This window comes from Chiloscyllium plagiosum, chromosome 6 (genome assembly GCF_004010195.1).
Source record: "Chiloscyllium plagiosum isolate BGI_BamShark_2017 chromosome 6, ASM401019v2, whole genome shotgun sequence".
Classification (NCBI taxonomy): Eukaryota; Metazoa; Chordata; class Chondrichthyes; order Orectolobiformes; family Hemiscylliidae; genus Chiloscyllium; species Chiloscyllium plagiosum.
In genome coordinates this window covers 93,835,166-93,855,042 of record NC_057715.1, presented here as the reverse complement: position 1 = coordinate 93,855,042, position 19,877 = coordinate 93,835,166, and the positions used below count along the sequence as shown (strand labels likewise).

The window sequence follows — 19,877 nt, the reverse complement described above, 5'->3', positions numbered from 1 at the left end:
CTCACTCAAAAGGTCTGCTTCAGCAGACCTTTTAAGTCACTTCAAATGATCAATTGAAACTAATTACAAAGAAGGTGCAGCAATATAAATACATGAGTTTTTTCTAAAGCATTTTGTTTCATACTAGGGTTACTATTCTCAACTGTTAAACATCATGAATATTTTAGTAATAATCCAACTGACTCCCTTTAATTGTACAAGACAATAAAATCCCATGACTAATCACAATGACGAGCAACTGCAACATTGGTTTTAAAACCAAAAAGCAAGTTGGAATCTAGCCCAGTGTTTCATCCCATAAAATTTACATATCAGTTTCTGAAAATACATGCCTGCCGGGACAAAGCTTCAGGAACTGATATTATCAAGCATGGGAGAACTGCACAAATGTTCCTATCTCTGCAAGGGGAAAGGAACAGTATCCCAAGATACATAGATTAGATTAGATTAGATTCCCTACAGTGTGGAAACAGGCCTTTTGGCCCAACAAGTCCACACCGACCCTCCGAAGAGTAACCCACCCAAACCCATTTCCCTCTGACTAATGCACCTAACACTACGGGCAATTTAACATGGCCAATTCACCTGACCTGCACATCTTTGAACTGTGGGAGAAAACCAGAGCACCCGGAGGAAATCCACACAGACAAGGGAGAATGTGCAAACTCCACACAGACAGTCTCCCGAAGCTAGAATCGAACCTGGGACCCTGGTGCTGTAAGGCAGCAGCGTTAATCACTGAGCCACCTTGCCGCCCCAAATGTGATGCCAAGAATATGATCCTGTGGAAGGACAAGGGTGAACAGCAGCAGTCGACTAAAATCAATGCAGAATCCCTTTGCTAAGCATCAGGACAGAAATATTTGCCCGTGTTGCTATTATCAGGCTGTGGATTATTATTCTGCATGTTTGCAATCCACCATATTCTTCTTAGAAAATATGGCAGGCACTGTCATGCCATTGTGAGACTCCTGAGTCACATTAAATACTTAACCACCATAGTACAAACTATCATCTTAAAAGATGGCAGGCTGACAGCATTGCTCAAACTAGTTTAAAATAATTACTGAACTCAGCAACATTATTAAATGTTGTCATGCTACGAAACACAAAAAAGACTTACAAGAAGTTCTAACTTTCCACCTGAAGTAACATTGTCTTCTATAACAGTAGCTCCAAAACCTAAATTTTTGATCAAGTCTGCGATGTCAGTGGGCTGGATGATGTTTGGATTATACTTGACTTCAGCTTTTCCTGCCATTAATGCTACTAGGATTGAATATATACCTAAAAGATACAATTTACATGGGAAACATTATTGTGAATTTTGTATTAATGCAGTTCAAGAATAAAACAAGCTAAAATAAAGTCTGCCAAATTATTTACTATCAAACTTATACAAGACATATGTACAAAGTATGGAATTTGCGAATTGGAAGATCCACAATTAACATTATTTCCACAGTCTGGCAGCTTCAGGATAAATGATCTGAATAAAGCAGTCCCTCTTCCAAACTCCACCCCCCAAACTCACTCAGTAACCATCCTTCTCAAATCTCTTTATCCCACACAAACCAGCCAACCCTTCTCGTCTTTTGGTTGACTTGCTAATGTCTGTCTGTGAAGCAGAGAGTCACTACTCTACAGTTTTTTTTTACATCACAAGATATGAGTATTTACGAGATTTGGACAATAAATATTTATTGCCCATCCCTAGTTGGCCTTGAGAAGGTAGCTGTGTGTTGCGTCCTTGAACTGCTGCAGTCCACCTGCTATGTATTGACCTACAATGCCATCACAGAGAATATTCCAGAATTTTGACCCAGCAACAGTGAAGGAATGGCGATATATTTCCAAGCCTGGATGGTGAGTTGCCTGGAGGGGAATTTGCAAGTGGTGCTGTTCCCATGTATCTGCTGCCCTTTTCCTTCTAGGTGGAAGTGGTTATCTTTTTGGAAGGTACTGTCTCAGGATCTTGGGTGAATTTCTACAGTGCTCCTTATGAATGGCATACACTATTGCTACTGAGCATCGTTGGAGGAGGGAGTGGACGTTTGTGGATGGTATCAATCAAGCAGGTTGCTTTGCCATGGATGATATCAAGCTTCTCGAGTTCTTTGGAGCTGCATCTATCTGGGCAAGTGGGGAATACTCCAGCATACTCCTGACTTGTGCCTTGTAGATATGGACAGGCAGTCAAGAAATGAGTTACTCATCACAGTATTCTTAACATCTGACCTGCTCTTGTGGCCATTGTCTCAACTGGACTACAGTCATAGTCATAAATAATTACAGCATAGAAACAGACCCTTCGGTCCAACTCACCCATGCTGATCAGATATCCCAACCTACTCTAGTTCCTACTTGAAATTCTGGTCAACAGAATGTTGGTGAGGGATTCAGTGATTTAAAGAGTTTAAGAAAATGTTGAAGGCATCTGTTTTGTTGGTGAAGAGCTAAAACTTAATAAACTAGGAACCAAATTTCTGTTTAAGAGGGTCAATTCATAACAGCAGAGTCAGATTATGCATTCTGAAGAGTCGTCACTGGACCCAAAATGTTAAATCTGATTTCTCTCCACAGATGCTGCCAGACTTGCCGAGATTTTCCAACAATTTGATTTAATCTAAAATTGTTTAATGTATCATATCTCCATGACACTGGACTCCTTTGGCTATAAATTCTGTGATTATGATCTTATTCTCCATAACCACCTGATGAAGGAGTGGCGCTCCGAAAGCTAGTGCTTCCAGTTAAACTTGTTGGACTATAACCTGTTGTTGTGTGATTTATGACTTTGTCCACCCCAGTCCAACACCGGCACCTCCAAGTCATTTTTTTTTATGATTTCAAGCACTGACATTTTTTATGTGTAACTGCAGAGCAGCCTAAGGCAGTCTGCTAACTTGCATGGATTAGAAACAAAGAAACTCTATTGCTAATATCTGGGAGCAAATGATATCCATAAGACTTAACAGCACTACAGTACTCATCTTTTAGCTCAGCTACACAACCTCCTGGTTTGTCTTTCATTCCAGACACAGTCTCTGCCAGCATCAAGTCAGTGTACAAACATCCTAAGCTCACATCACAACTGTTGCTGAAAGTCTTTTCTGAAGTAAAATAGCACTTTGGGCTCACGTTCCATCCAGTGACATTTGGTGGAAATGTCCTGTCAGAGCTTCCAGGCATGTCAGCTTCTGCTCCACAATACACATGGCCTCTGGAGAAGCTGGAGCTCAGGACCCCAAATGTGACCTCTGTGGCACCATTAGGCTCATGTCCAGTTTGCAAGCCCCTATTCTATTTAATGATTTAAATCTAACACATTTTCTACTTTAACCCTGATTTATCTCAGCAAGAATTCTTCTGTCTTGGTTGACTTTTTACTGCTCTTCTTGCTTTGCTCTTGGGCATAATAAATTTCCTACAGGGATTAAACAAATGGAATACAGCAAATTTTCACTCTAAATCCCATGAAGATTTTGCTAGCAATTGTCAGCATGGTGGTTGACAAGCACTGTTTCTTCACCATTGATGGAAAAATCCAGATAGTGGGTCAAAGAGTAGAACAATCCCTGTTCCAGTTCTACTTGGGGCCCCATCACGTATCACTTTCTCTGATATTTCAATGACATTATCAGCAGCACCATTAATGCTTCCTGATCAGCACTGGAAAACTTAAATCAGTCTTTCAGTTTCCATCCTTTTCTCACCTTCACTTGATCTATCTCAGACTCTTTCCTTCCTTGACATCTGTTTCCAAATCTCAGAATAGACAGTCCACCAATATCCATTACAAACTCAATGACTCCCACAGTTACCTTGCCTAACATTTTCTCACATCCTGCTTCCTGCAAGGACTCCATTCTATTCTCCCAGTTTTTCTATGTCATCTGTTCCAATGACCCAACTCTTCCACAAGGGTTCTTTCAACATGCCTTAGTTTTCTCTTAACAAATAAATTTTCCCACCACAGTTGACAATGCCCCAATTATGTCTGATCTATTTCCTGCAATTTGACCCTCACCACTCCTCCTATCTCCCAGAACAACAACAGATTTCCTCTTGTCCTTGCCTTCCACCCCACAAGTTTCCAGATTCAATTAATGATCCTCTGATATTTATATGACCTCAGCAGGATGCCACAGCTAAACATACCTTCCCTTCCCCTTCTGTCAGCATTCTGTAGGGACCCTTTATTCCATTACACCCATGTCTACTTCTCCATCACTTCCAACATGCCACATGGCAACTTCCCATGCAATGACTAACAATCTAACACTTGCACCTTTATCTCTTCCTACCCCACCATCCAAGATGCCAAACATAACTTCCAGGTGAAACACTGATTTACATGTACTTCTTCCAATCAAGTCCATTTAATTTGCCGTTCACAATGTAGTCTCCTCTACATTAGCGAGGTCAAACAGATTATGTTGACATCTTTGTGGAACAGCTTCACTTTGTCGACAAGACCCTGACCTTTCAATCATATACCATTTCAACACACCACCTTGCTGCCATACCAATGTCTCTGTTCTAGGCCTGCAGTGTTCCAACAAAATCCAAAGCAAACTCGAGGCACCAGCAAATCACAGCCTTCAGGAATCAACGGTTTAAGATCATGAACTATATCCTCCATTTTCATTACCCTAGATTTACTTCCCTTAAGACTACTGGTGAACCAGGTGAGTGTTTCAGACAATCAACAGTGGTAATATGGTGCTTTTGAACAGCTATTACTTCTAGATTTATTAACTGAGTTCAAATCTGCCACACTGGGACTTGGATTTTGGATTGAATTTGACAATACCAATCCAGTGACACTACCACTATACCATCACTATACCCTAAATTGCTTTGAAGTAAATGCAGCAGCAGCTAATTTGCCCAAAATCTAGCAAACACCAATAAAACATAGGACCAGATAACCAGTTTGGTGATGTTGCTCGAGAGAGAATTTTTAATCAGATTGTTTGGAGAACACTGCTGCTCTTCTCAGAATAACATGAAAAGACATTGTGTGCAGACCTAAATCTGCAAACATCCTCTATTTAATATGTCATTCAAAAGATGCCACACCTGACAATGAAACGCTTCTTCCTAGTTATTACCCAAGATTACTGAGTTGCATGCTGATACAGAACTTGAGTGCTGAAGTACTGATTCAAAGTGACAGTGCAACCAATGATGCCAAGCACACCCCATACTGAGTATAAAGTACAATATGTAACATACAGTGTGTTCTTTTTTTCAATCTAGCATTTCCCCTTAGCGGCAAAAGTTGTGATAGCTATTTCAAACTGATTGGTATGAATCATTAAAATATTACTCACCTTCTTCTCTTTGAAGGTTACGTTCAATATTGGCAACACAAGAAGCACATGTCATACCAGTCACTTGTATGAAACACTTTCCTGTTGCTGATGATGCTTCATTGTTTTGGTCTTTTGGGTTGGGTTCGGGAGGTAGAAACTCAACAACGTGATCAGTGGCAGGGAATACTTTTTTCTTCCTTACAGGACGTGCGTCTTCTATGGTATTTGTGGAATTCCTTGAGGATGCATTTGAAATGACTGAAATGGAATCACTCATGCTACCAACATCTATAAATAGGGGGAAAATAAATGCTCCAAGTCAAATATTTTTTTTCTCTCCCTTGAAAGCATTTTACAAGAAACAATTCATACAAACTTTCAGGAACATGAAAACGCCACTGCAATTTAGTAAATAATCTTAAATAGAATTTTACCCTTGAATTCTAGGCAGAGACACTACGGTCTAGAAATAAGTGTATAGTCACATTTTTATTCCATTTCTGCCAATCTCTGTTCATAAGGACACAACTTTGATAGAGGAACTGATGTCTCGTGCTCAAGCCTCATCCATAAATACTAATCAGAATCCTATAACAATATACCATCACTATACCCTCCAGGTATAGTACTCCTGGATGACTCCAGGAGTATTTTAACTGATACCTAGTGATAAACCAATGATGGTTTCCAAAGGCTAAATTAGGTTTTCCTCAGTAGAAGAGATGAGGAGATCATCCAGAAAACTCAAAATAACTTTTCTTTATAGGGCCAAGCAACAGAAACACTTCTCATGAGGAAAATTCTGAACACCCCTCTTCTGAATTTCCCCTTTCCCTCCCAGGAGATGCTTTCAAAAATTTTTGAACAAAAAGATAGTGGATAGCTTGCCTTTACCAGTTCAACAGTGCATTTAAATAATTTCTAGGAGGGAGTTATTATTCTACAACACTTGTTAACAAAAACAATTTTACTGCCAATGAACATTTTTCATGGCAGAGGCAGACAGATTCTTAACTAACATGAGAGTCAATGGTTTTGGGATAGGTGGGAATGTGGAGTTGAGGTCACAACCACATCAGTTAAAAACTTATTGAATAGGACAAAAGGTCAGGCCTGACAAATCTGTTTGAGTTCTTTGAGGAGGTAATGAGCAAATTACACATAGGAGAGCCAACAAATGTGATCTATTTGGATTTCCAGAAGGCCTCTGATGAAGTGCCACACAGGAGGCTGCTGAAGATGAGCCTATGATGTTAGGGAAATGCACTAGCATGGAGAAGGGATTAACTGACTGGCAGAAGGTAGGGATTGGGGAATAAAGGGGTATTTTTCAGAATGGCAACCAGTGATTAGGAGAGTTCCACAGAGGTCAGTGTTGGGACCAAAACTATTCATGTTAGACATGAATGATCTCGATGAAAGAACTGACAGCATTGTTACTAAGTTTGCAGATGTCACAAATATAGATGAAGCAACAGATGTGTTGGGCAAGTGGGAAGGCTGCAGAAAGAATTGCTAGTAGAGATGGAATACAATGTGGGAAAGTAGGAGCTTATACAGGTTGAAGGAAGAATATAGGTATAATTATTTTCTAAATGGGAAAAGACTTCAGAAATCTGAAGCATAAAGAGACTTGGGAATCCTAGTTCAGAATTCCCTTAAGGCTAACATGCAGGTTCAATGGCAAATGCAATGTTAGCATTTGTTTCAAAAGGGCTAGAATACAAAAGCAAGGATATACTGCTGAGACTGCATAAGACTCTGGTCAGACTGCATTTGGAATATTGAGAGTAATTTTAGATCTTGTATCTAAGGAAGGGGTGTGTTAATGTTTGATGGGCTCCAGATAAGGTTTACAAGAATGATTTGGGGATGAAGGGCTAATCATAAGGGATTGAGGACTCTGAGTCTACTCATTGGAATTCAGCATGAGGGAGGATCTTATTGAAACTCTCAGAATACAGACAGACCTGGACAGTGCATATGGAGAAGATGTTTCCACGAGTAGGAGAGACGAGGACCCAGGATAGAGCCTCAACCCTTTCGAACAGAGATGAGGAGGAATTTCTTCAGTCAAAAGGTGGTTAATCTGTACAACTCACTGCCACAGAGGACTGTGGGATGCCAAGTCATGGAGTGCATTTAAGACAGAAATAGATAGGTTCTTGATTAGCGACAGGATCAAGGGTTACAAGGTAGGATCAAGGCATTGAGAACAGATCAACCATGATCAAATGGCCTCATTCTACTCCTATGTCTTATGATAGGACAGGCTTGAGGGGCTGAATTACATAGAACATTACAGCACAGTACAACCCCTTCAGCCCTCGATGTTGTGCCGACCTGTGAAACTAATCTGAAGCCCATCTAACACACTATTCCATTCTCATCCATTCAGCCCTACTACTTGAGTAAAGAAACTACGTCTGACATCTGTCCTATATCTATTGCCCCTCAATTTAAAGCTATGTCCACTTGTGCTTGCCATCGCTATCTGTGGAAAAAGGCTCTCACTGTCCACCCGATCTAACCCTCTGATTATCTTATATGTCTCAAGTTGCCTCTCAACCTTCTTTCTAACGAAAGCAACCACAAGTCCCTCAGCCTTTCCTCATAAAACCTTCACTCCATACCAGGCAGCATCCAAGCAAATCTCTTCCCTCTTGGGCAGCAAGGTGGCTCAGTGGTTAACACTGCAGCCTCATAGCACCAGGGACCTGGGTTTGATTCCCGCCTGGGGTGGTGGTCTGTGTGGAGTTTGCACATTCTTCCTGTGTCTGACTGGGTTTCCTCCCACAGAACACACATATGCAGGTCAGGTGAACTGGTCATGCTATATTGTCCATAGTGTTAGGTGCATTAGCCAGGGGTAAATATAGGGTAGGGGAATGGGTCCTGAAAAGTTACTCTTCGGAGGGTCGGTATGGACTTGTTGGGCCAAACGGCCTGTTTCCATACTGCAGGGAATTCTAATCTTAAATAAAAACTATTTCCAAAGCTTCCACATCCTTCCTTTAATGCGGTGACCAGAACTGTACGCAATACTCCAAATGTGGCCGCACCCAGAGCTTTGTACAGCTGCAGCATAATTCTGAAACTCAATTCCTCTACCAATAAAAACTAACGCACTGTATGCCTTCTTAACAAACCTATCAACCTGGGTAGCTACTTTCAAGGAACTATGTACCTGGACACTGAGGTCTCTCTGCTCATCTACACTACCAAGCATCTTACCATTAACCCAGTACTCTGCAATCCTGTTATCATTCCAAAGTGAATCACCTCACACTTTTCTGCATTAAACTTCATTTGCCACGTCTCAGCCCAGCCCTGCAACTTACCTATGTCTCTTTGTAACCTACTTTATCCATTAATCACTATCCACAACTCTACCAACCTTCGTGTCATCCACAAATTCACTGACCCATCCTTTTATGCCCTCATCCACGTCATTTACAAACAACAGTGAACCCAAAACAGATCCTTGTAGTACCCACTAGTAACTGAATTCCAGGATGAATACTTCCCATTAACCACCACCCTCTGACTTCTTTCAGCCAACCAACTTCTGATGCAAACCGCTAAATCAACCTCAATCCCATGCCTCCATATTTTATGCAATAGCCTACCGTGGGGAACTTTATCAAACGCCTAACTGAAATCCATATACACATCAACCGCTTTACCCTCATCCATCTGTTTGGTCACCTTCTCAAAGAACTCAATACGGTTTGTTAGGCATGACCTACCCTTCACAAAATGGTGTTGACTATCCCTAATTGACTTAGCTCTAGATGATTATAAATCATATCTCTTATAACCCTTTCCAACATTTTACCCACAACCAAAGTAAGACTCACTGGTCTATAATTTCCAGGGTTGTCTCTACTACCCTTCTTGAATAAGGGAACAACATTTGCTATCCTCCATTCTTCTGGCACTATTCTTGTCGACAATGACAACAAAGATCAAAGCCAAACACTCTGCAATCTCCTCCCTGGCTTTCCAGAGAATCCTAGGATAAACCCCATTGCTAACAGAATTGCTAACATTGCCTGTACCTCAGTATTCTCCTCGACCACATTGTCTCTTTCTAGTGTGAATGCTGACAAAAAGTATTCATTTAGTGTTTCCCCATATCCTCCAACTCCACGCACATCATTCCACTACTATGCTTGATTGGCCCTAATCTTACTCTAGTCATTCTTTAATTGCTGATATAGCTATAGAAAGCCTAAGGGTTTTCCTCGATCCTATCCACCAATTACTTCTGATGTCCCCTGCTGCAGTTTCTTAACTCTCTCTTTAGGTCTTTCCTGGCTAACTTGTAACTCTCAAGCACCCTAACTGAGCCATCACATCTCATCCTAACATCTTCTTCCTTTTGACAAGAGATTCAACTTGCTTAGTAAATCACAGCTCCCACGCTCGACAACTTCTTCTCTGCCTGACCAGTACACACTTAAGGACAAGCTCCTCATTTCAATTGTGCCCATTCCCTGCAGTTTCCTTCCCCATTCTATGCATCCCAATCTTGTCAAATCGCATCATAATAGCCTTTCACGCAGCTATAACTCTTACCCTTTCCATCACTACAGTAAACATAACCGAATTTAGGTCACTACCAAAGTGCTCATCTACTTCCAAATCTAATACCTACCCAGTTCCAAATCTAATGTGGCCTCGCCCCTTGCTGACCTGTCCTCCTGCACACCTTGGACAAAAACTGACCCATCTAAAGTACTTGAACTATAGTATTCCCAGGCAATATTTGGAAAGTCACTGTCCTTGACTAACAGTGCCACACCACCCTTTTTTTACCATTTTCTTTGGTCTTACTGAAACATCTAAATCCCGGAACCTGCAATAACTATTCCTGCCTCTGCTCTACCCATGTCGCTGAAATGGCCACAACATCGAAATCCTAGGTACCAACCCATGCTGCAAGTTCACCCACCTTATTCCTGACGCTCTTGGCACTGAAGTGGAAGTACTTCTTGCCTGCCGATACCTTCTTGCAATTTTGAAATCTTAGTTCTGACTTCACTCCTCTCATCCTCCCGTATACACGAACTACAACTTTGGTTCCCACCCCCTGCTGAATTAGTTTAAACCCACCCAAAGAGCATTAGCAAATACTCGCCTCAGGATATTGGTACCCCTTTGGTTCAGGTGAAGACCATCCTGTTTGTAGTGGTCCAACCTACCCCAGAAAGAGCCCCAATTATCCAGGAATCCAAAACCCTCCCTCCTGCATCATCCATGTAGCCACATGTTCAACTCCTCTCTCTCCCTATTCCTCACTTTGCTAGCACATGGCACAGGCAACAAACCAGAGACAACAACTCTGTTCTAGCTCTAAGCATCCACCCTAGCTCCCTGAATCTCTGCTTTAAATCCCCATCTCTCTTCCTATCTACGTCTTTGGTGCCTATGTGGACCATTACTTGGGGCTGTTCCCCCACCCTCTCAAAGATCCCAAAAACACGATCAGAGACAGCACGAACCCTGGCACCTGGGAGGCAACACACCAAATGTCAGTCTCTCTCATTCCCACAGAACCTCCTGTCTGTCCCCCTAATTACGGAGTCCCCAATGACTAATGCTCTGCCCCTTCTGAGCAACACAGACATACTCTGTGCCAGAGACCTGTGCCCCATTGCTTACCCCTGGTAAGTTATCCCACCCAACAGTATCCAAAACAGATTACTTGTTGAGGGGAACAACCACAGGAGGTCCCTGCACTGCCTGTCGGTTCAGTTTCCGTCCCCTGACGGTAACCCATTTACCTTCTTCTTTTACCAGAGGTGTGATTACCACCTTGTAACTCCTCTCAATAACGCCCTCCACGTCCCAAACGATCCGAAGTTCATCCAGCTCCAGCTCCCTAACATGGTTTTCAAGGAGCTGGAGTTGGGTGCACTTCCCACAGATATAGTCAGCAGGGACACTAATGACCCTTATCTCCCACATTCTGCAGGAGGAACATTCAACTGCCCTAACCTCCATTCCCACTATTCTAAATGCCCAACAAAACTACTGAAAAACTAAATAAAAAACAGTACCATCACCTTACCAATTGGCACACAGAGCCTTTTTTTAGTTTTGGTTAGAGGAGGAAGTTTACCTCCACCTAATGTTTGTATTCATTTATTGCCAAGACAGTTTGTCAAAGCTTTTTGTCTTGCACCCATCAGGACTATTCACAAGAATACCTTGACCAATCAAAGTCAACCTGCCTGGTTTAGAATTTAAACAAATTCTGGATGTTATTGGCAATAATCAGTAATTGGTACATTCTCCATGGCAATGCCTCTGTCAATCTCAGTACACTTGCCAACTCTGCTCTCATGAAACACAAATGTTGGTTCCCCTCAACTTCTTGCACATTGTCCTGAATGCAAGCTGTAAAGCTTCAGCAATATGTGTCTTTATTTAGCAGTATTCATACTGTACACACCCCATTTGGATGAGATAAGACAGGTTTTTGAAAAGCAACAACCTGTGGCCTTAGGATCTGCGAAGCAAGTGGAATGCAAAATACAACTAAAGTTAGGAAATTTATTAGGAATAGCTACCAAGAAGACGCAGTACCTGATTTAAGACTTTGCATAGAAATTAGAATACTTGACATTAATTTCACTTTCAGCAACTGGGTCACTCTTGAAAGTTCAGTATCTCCCCTACAACTACTCTACCTGCGAGATCTTAGAAAACTCAGTTATGTTACCCCTTCTAGAAGATGAGTACAGCATAGACCTAGGAAAGGAACTACATGGTCTTAAATATACTCAATGACCTGGCCGCCACAGTCTGTTGTGGCAATGAACCCCGTAGATTCACCACTCTCTGGATGAAGATGTTTCTCCTTTTCTCCATTATAAAAAGGTCTTCCTTTTACTCTAAGGCTCTGCCCTCAGGTCCTAAACTCTCCTACCAATGGAAGCATCTTCCCAACTTCTACTCTGCCCAGGCCATTTAGCATTCTGTATGTTTCAATTAGATCCCCCATCATCCTTCTAAACTCCATCGAATATAAACCTAGAGTCCTCAAACGTTCCTCGTATATTAAGCTTTTCATTCCTGGGACCATTCTCATGAACCTCCTCTGAACACACGCCAGGGCCAATACATCCTTCCTGAGAAATGGGACCCCAAACTGCACACAATACTCCAAATGTGATTTGACCAGCACCTTATAGAGCCTCAGAAGTACATGCCTGCTTTTATATTCAGATCCTCTCAAAATAAATGGCATAATTGCATTTGCCTTCCTAACTACTGACTCAGCCTGCAAGTTTACCTTAAGAGAATCCTGGACTAGAACTCCCAAGTCTCTCTGCACTTCAGACTTCTGAATTTTCTCCCCATTTTGAAAACAGTCCATGTCTCTACTCTTCCTACCAAAATGCATGACCTCACACTTTCCCACGTTGTACTCCATCTGCCACTTCTTTGCCCACTTTCCTAACCTGTCCAAATCCTTCTGCAGCCTCCCTGCCTCCTCAATGCTACCTGTCCATCTACCTATCTTTGTACTGTCCACAAAGCTGGTCCTTTTTTCTAAGAGCAGTTCCATTTCTCAAGGATACTGTGTCCTTGGCTTTTTTTTTGAGAGGGGTCACAAAAAGTTCAGGCTCCAAAGCAACTCACTTGGTACAGAGATGAAAACAGTATTGGGAGGCCTTTTTGTTTATATGTAAACAGATGAGACTTTAGGCCAAAGCTTTTATGTTTTAGAAGTGACCTGTATAATGAAAGGGGAAATGGTCAATCCGGAAAGCTGAAGTCTTGTTTGAGTCAGTTCAACAGTGGGCTTTGTGGAAACAGGCTGCTAGACTCCCTCTCCTTCTGCCCTTCTAACTTTGACCTGTAAGCCTCTGTTTCATTTTACTGGGTTAAAGGGGTTTGTTTATTGGGACAGTTGCACGTACTTTTTAGAACAGCATAATAAAGTCTAGTTTGGCTAGAGACTTCTGTGGGTAGTATATACTCTGTTCTTTGTGTTTCATTCCATAATTTTGTGAATACATTTTTGTCTGTTTTAAAACTTGGTTGTGAACCTAGCTAACTTACTCCGGGTAACTTTCACTGTACACTTACCAAAACGAATTACAAAGTTACAGTCTGGACTGCCTGCTTAAAAATGTTTTGAGTAGTCTGGCCTAGTCCATAACAGTATCTTAGCCAGAAACTTAGCCAGAATGCCATCAGTTCCTTCATCTAGATCATTAACGTATAAAGTGAAAAGATGTGGTCACAACACTGCGGCTTGCGCAGCACCATTTGTCACCGGCTGCCATCTTGAGAAAGACCTTTTTGTCCCCACTTTCTGCTTTATGCCAGATAGCCAAGCTTCTATCCATGCTAGCACCTTCCCCCTGACACTATGGGCCCTTATCTTAGTCAGTAGCCTCCTATGTGGCACCTTGTCAAAGGCCTTCTTGAAATCTAGGTAGATAACATCGATTGGCTCTCCTTGGTCTAACCTGCTCATTACTTCCTCAAAGAATTCTAGCAGATTTGTCAGACATGACCTGCCTTTGATGAAACTATGCTGGTTTTGCCCTTTTTTAGCATACACTTCCAAGTATTCAGAAATCTCATCCCTCACAATGGATTCAAGGATCTTACCCTTGACCAAGGTTAGGCTAATCGGTCTGTAATTTTCCATCTTTTGCCTTACTCCCTTTTTTAACAGGGGTGTCATGTTAGCAATTTCCCAGTCCTTTGGGACCCTCCCTGATTCTAGCAATTCCTGAAAGATCACCACTAATGCCTTCAGTTTCTCTTCAGCTATCTCCCTTAGAACTCGGAGGTGTAGTCCATCTGGTCCAGATCATTTATGCACCTTCAGACCATTCAGTTTTTCTAGCATCCTCTCCTTGGTGATGGCCACCATACTCACCTCTGCCCCCTCACTCTCTGAGATGTTTATGATATTACTCATGTCTTCCAATGTGAAGACTAATGTGAAGCAATTGTTCAGTTCCTCAACCATTTCTTTGTTCCCCATTACTATCTCTCCAACATCATTTTTCATTGGCCTAATGTCCGCTTTTGGCTCTCTTTTGCCCTTTACGTATCGAAAAAACTCTTACAATCTTCCTGCACATTACTGGCTAGTTTACCCTCAGATTTAATCTTCTCACTCCTTATTTCTTTTTTTGTTGCCCTCTGTTGGTCTTTGAAAGCTTTTCAATCCTCTGGTTTCCCATTATCCTTTGTCACATTATACGCTTCCATGCTATCCCTGGGTTCCTTAGTCAGTCATGGTTGCCTCATCCTCCCTGTACCATGTTTGTTTTTCCTTGAAATGAAGCTCTCCAGTGTTCACACCTCCACCCTTATGATGGAAGGTGGTCGCTTGTGGTGTAGCTGGGGGGCAGCTGCTATCCTGAAGAAGCTGTGCAGTGATAGTCCTAGGCCTGAGATTGTTCACTGTAACAAACACAACTAGCTTATTTTAACAGAACTAGTTCTGATGAAGGATAAACAATCTAAAACATTGATTCTCTCCTCAAAATTTTCCATTTTTTCAGATCTCCAGAATTTGCATTGTTTTACCTTTATATTTGGTGTAAGTCCAACCACTGTACAACCTCCCTCCCTCCCAATTATGCTAGGTCTCTTGATGCTATTTTTAGTCTTACTTTGGAGGTCAAGATCAGCCATTCTCATTTCACTTTTTGAATTCAACTCTTTTATCCATGTCTGAACCAAGGCTGTAATGAAATCTGGAGTAAGAGATCCTGATAGAACTCAAATTGAACATAAAGGAGCTCTGCCTCTTGGTCAATTTGATGATTACACCTTTTTACCACTTTGCAGAGAATAGACTGATCAGGGATGTGGATAAAATGGATATGTACTGTGGACTTTTTGTGGACTGGACATAGCTGGGCAATTGCCAAACGCCAGACTGAGTGAAGGGATGGGATACAGACAGTAATTATATACAACTCATAAATGTGAAAGGAGGTCTAAAGTCTTAGGGATGAATCAATAAAAGGAGAGAGAATCAGTGAGAAATGGGGGAGGGGATAGAAGGATGAAAGGGCTGTCAGCAGTTGGAAGTTGGAATCAGTTGCTGGGGGAGATTGGAGGAAATCAGACGGTGGGGAGATGGGGACAGTGTGACATGTCAGTGGCAGCCAGTGAGTGAAAGAGTGGGAAACGGATTAAAATACAGGCAAGGATTTCAGTGAGTGGGGATGGGGAGATTAGAGGGTGAGGAAGACTGTAAGCGTTTGGGGTCAATGATGAATGGTTGGGGAGTGTGTGAGGTGGTTGGTGGGATGTCATTGAGTGGTAGAGAAGAGGGAAGAAGGGGGGCCGCACCATCAAGGCCCGCCACTGTAGGTGTGTACGAACCTGAGTTTCCCAGTCCCTCTTCCTCGGTTCCTTTTCCCTGCGCCATGCGGTGAGGCCCTTTCTCTGGAATGTTCCGAGTTGCTCGAAGACCAGTTGTTAACAACGCGCGTGCCACGTGCCCACACCTGCACGCGTCATCGCGTTTCGGGCACAAACTGACGTTTCCCGAGCGAGCGTTTCTGCACATGCGTAATAGCCCACCCTCCGCACTAACCAATCCAAACACCGCCCCGCCCTTTAGCCCCTCTCTCGAGGGAGGAAAAGCAGGTACTTGCGCAACCGTTCTGTAGCAAGCACGGAATGCGCCTGCGCGAATTTAATTAAAATCCCGCCTTTTGGGAGCAATCGTCGATTCCCAATTTTTATTATGGATTTGTCCTGTTCGCATTATCATAGGTAGAAACTGCAAGAAAGGAAGGCGTTTTGTCCACGGACTGGGTAAAAAGACACTTGAAAGTACGAGGTGAATGTATTTGGGGGAACAGAAGCGAAGCGGGAAAATGCGCAATAAATAAAAGCTAAGTACTGCGGATGACGGAAACGTGAAATAAGTACAGAAAGAAAGTGCTGGACTTTTGGAAAACGAGGATGAAGAAGTTGTAATATGTAACAAAGTAGTAGTGAAGGAACTGAGTAGGTACTTTGCATTATTCTTCACCGTAGGAGATGCCTGTAACATACCAGAACTTCAAGAGGATTCAGGGGCAGAGGCGAGTGTAGTGGTCATCACTAAGGAGATGGTGCTGGCGAAGCTGAAAGGTCTGTTGGTGGATAAATCGCCCAGATCCGACGGACTGCACTTCAGAGTTCTGACTGAGATAGCTGAGGAGATTGTAGTGGCATTGGTGGTGATCTATCAGGAATGACTACAGTCAGGCAGGTTCTCGGAGGACAGAAAAATGTCAATTTTTTTAAGAAGGGAGGGAGGCAGAAGACAAGAAATGATAGGCTGGTTAGCTTGACCTCAGTCTTTGGTAAGATTTTACAGTCTGTTAAAGATGAGATTATTTGGGAGTGCATGGTTAAATAGCGCTGAATTAGCGTGGCTTTGTTAAGGGGACATCATACCTGACAAATCTGTTAAGAATTATTTGAGGAGGCAACAAGCAAGTTAGACAAAAGAAAGACGGGATGTGATCTATTTAGATATCCAGAAGGCATTTGACAAGATGCCACACAGGAGGCTGCTAAATAAGAAAAGAATCTGTGCTATTAGGGGCAAGGCACTGGCATGGATAAAGAATTGGCTGGCTGGCAATAGGCAGAGAGTAGGGATAAAGGGGCATTTTTCAGGGTGACATCCAATGACTAGTGGAATTCTGCAGGGGTCAGTGTTAGGAACACAACTATTCACCTTATATATAGTGATATAAATGAAAGAATTTAGGGCATTGTTACTGAGTTTGCAGATGACAAAGATAATGAAGAGACAGGAAGTAAGAATGCTGTAGAAGGACTTGAACAGGCTGTTTGAGTGAGCAAAGAAGCAGCAGATGGTATATTTTCTCAATGGGGAATGACGTTGGAAATCTGAAGCACAAAGGAACCTAGTTGTCCTAGTTCAGGATTCTATTAAGAATAACATAAGCAATTGCAATGTTAGCATTCATTTTAAGAGGGCTAGAATACAAGAGCAGGGATGCACTTGTGTCGCCATAGTCTTGCCAGACCATAGGGGCTGCCTTCTCGTTAGAGAGAAGTGACTGATGGTGATTTAACCTGAGGGCCACCAGTCCTCAGGCTAGGAAAGAGCTTGAGAAGGAGAGTCCTTCATGGTAATCTTAAACCAGTGATGGGTATTGAACTCACGCTGTTGGCATCACACTGCTCTGCAAAGCAACAATCAAGCTAACTGAGTTAAACTGATTCACCTCAGGGATGCACTGCTGAAACTGCAAATCAACAGAAAACAGTTTGAGACAACTGCCACAAATGAGTTAACCTAATGAAATCTGGGACAGGTAATCAATGATCCCTTTTAATTTTGAATTAGTAAGTTAATTTAAGATATGATGGTGTTGGCCTGGGGTGGACAAAGTTAAAAATCTCACATCACCACTAGGTTATAGTCCAACAAGTTTATTTAGAAGTACAAGCTTTCGGAGTGCTGCTCCTTTGTCAGCTAGCTACCTGATGAAGAAGCAGTTCTCCGAAAGCTTGGACTTCAAAGTAAACCTGTCGGACTATAACCTGGTGTTGTGTGACTTCTAAATTTAAGATATGGCAGAGAAGTTCAGCTTTGTGTGGTATGCAGGAGGTCTTGGACCACTAGTGGCAATCTGAATGACCCATATGATTAGATTAGATTACTTACAGTGTGAAAACAACACCCTTCGACCCAACAAGTCCACACCGATCCGCCGAAGCGCAACCCACCCAGACCCATTCCCCTACATTTACCCCTCCACCTACCACTACGGGCAATTTAGCATGGCCATATCTGCAGAAAATGCCATTCACATGATCGACTTAAGTGCTGTGCTTTGGAGTTTGAGCATTGGAAACTGAAAGCTATGTTGAAGTGCAAAAAACTGCAAATGCTGGAAATTAGAAATTGATGTAAAAATTCAACATGTCAGGTAGCATCTGTGGAAAGAAAGCAGAATTAACGTTTCAGGTCCAGTGACTCTTCTTCAAAAATTTTTCCAGCAATTTTTGATTTTGTTTCTGACTTCCAGCATCTACAGTTCTTTGTTACTTTTTGGCGATGTGAACAGGAACACATTTACTCATAGATACCTTGTAGCTTAAGAATGTGAAGTTTGAGAAGGAATAAGTGACCACCAGTCAGAAGAAGGGAGGTAGGCATACAGCCAGAAAACCTATAAGAGCACATCTCACTCAGAACCAATTTTTCTGTGTTGAAAAATGTTGAGGGTGATGTTCCTCTGGGGGTTGTAGCCAGAGTCTGCTTGCACAAGCGGAGGTGAAAGACAAAGAGCAATAGTGGTGGGAAACTCAATAATGAAGTGTACAGAGCGGCATTTTTGCAGCTGCAGATGCAACTCCAGGATGGTAAATTGACTCTCTGGGGGCTAGGCCAAGGGTGTCACTGATTGGCTACAGGGCATTTTGAAGAGGTAGGCAAATAGTCAGGTTGTGCTTCATATTGGCACAAAAGGGTTAGTATGCTGCAGCAAACTTTAGGTAGCAGGTTGCAAGCAGAACTCAAAAGTTATATTCTCTGGTGTATTACTGGTGTCCCACTAGTGAATATAGAAATAGACAGACAGTGCAAATGAATTTGTGGCTGAAGAGTTGTAGCATGAGGGAGGGTTTAGATTCCTGGTTCACTGGTTCCATTTCTGGGAATGGTAGGACCTGTCCAAGCCAGGTTACACCTAAACTGCAATGACACCAGCAGAGGGTTTGCTGGTGCTTTTAGTGGGGGAATTAATTTGGCAAGGAAGCGAAATATGGAGTGGAGTGAAGTAAGGGCTGCTGCACAGAAATGTAGAAGAAAAATCGAAACCGTGTGGAAGCCAGTGCATATCCAGTCAATTTAAGGCATAAGGGAACATAGCAAGACCTGATAGCATTTATTTTATCACAGGAAATCTTGCAACAAAGGAAGATGAGTTGAGGGTGCTGATTAACAAATGTGGATATGATATTATTGCTATCCTGAAAAGAGCTAGACATAGTAGCATAAATTCTCCAAATAGAAAGGGTGCAGAAGAGATTTACAAGGATGTTGCTGGGACTGGGGGGTTTGACTTATAAAGACGCTGGATAGTCTGGGATTTTTTTTTTGGAGTGTAGGAGGTTATGGGGTGACCTTTAAAGGTTTAAAAGACAATGACTCCGCAACATTTAAGTTTGAAGAGCTTTCGGGCAAGTTTCACTATAGCTAACAGATACTGCCTCAGGCAAAAGGCTTTTAAGTTTTTAAAAAAAAACACTTGTACAATGAAAGGAGAGTACCAGTGCTCCCAGCTTTGCTTTCTCTGGTTTGCAAGCAGGAGAAAGTGAGGTCTGCAGATGCTGGAGATCAGAGCTGAAAAATGTGTTGCTGGAAAAGCGCAGCAGGTCAGGCAGCATCTTAGGAGCAGGAGAATCGACGTTTTGGGCATAAGCCCTTCTTCAGGAATGAGGAAGGTGTGCCAAGCAGGCTAAGATAAAAGGTAGGGAGGAGGGACTTGGGAGAGGGGCGTTGGGAATGCGATAGGCGAAAGGAGGTTA

General features: G+C 42.4%; 1 protein-coding gene across 2 annotated transcripts in view; it reads right to left on the bottom strand.

Moving 5' to 3' along the window:
• LOC122550837 (copper-transporting ATPase 2-like) overlaps positions 1 to 19,877 on the bottom strand; it is a 102,460-nt gene that overhangs the window by 65,427 nt on the left and 17,156 nt on the right. For both annotated transcript variants that reach the window (XM_043692153.1, XM_043692154.1), the window contains exons 3-4: positions 5,340 to 5,609; positions 1,124 to 1,287 (exon numbers count right to left, since the gene is read on the bottom strand). In XM_043692153.1, the coding sequence (XP_043548088.1) occupies positions 1,124 to 1,287; positions 5,340 to 5,609 (434 nt within the window). The remainder of the gene's footprint in view (positions 1 to 1,123; positions 1,288 to 5,339; positions 5,610 to 19,877) is intronic.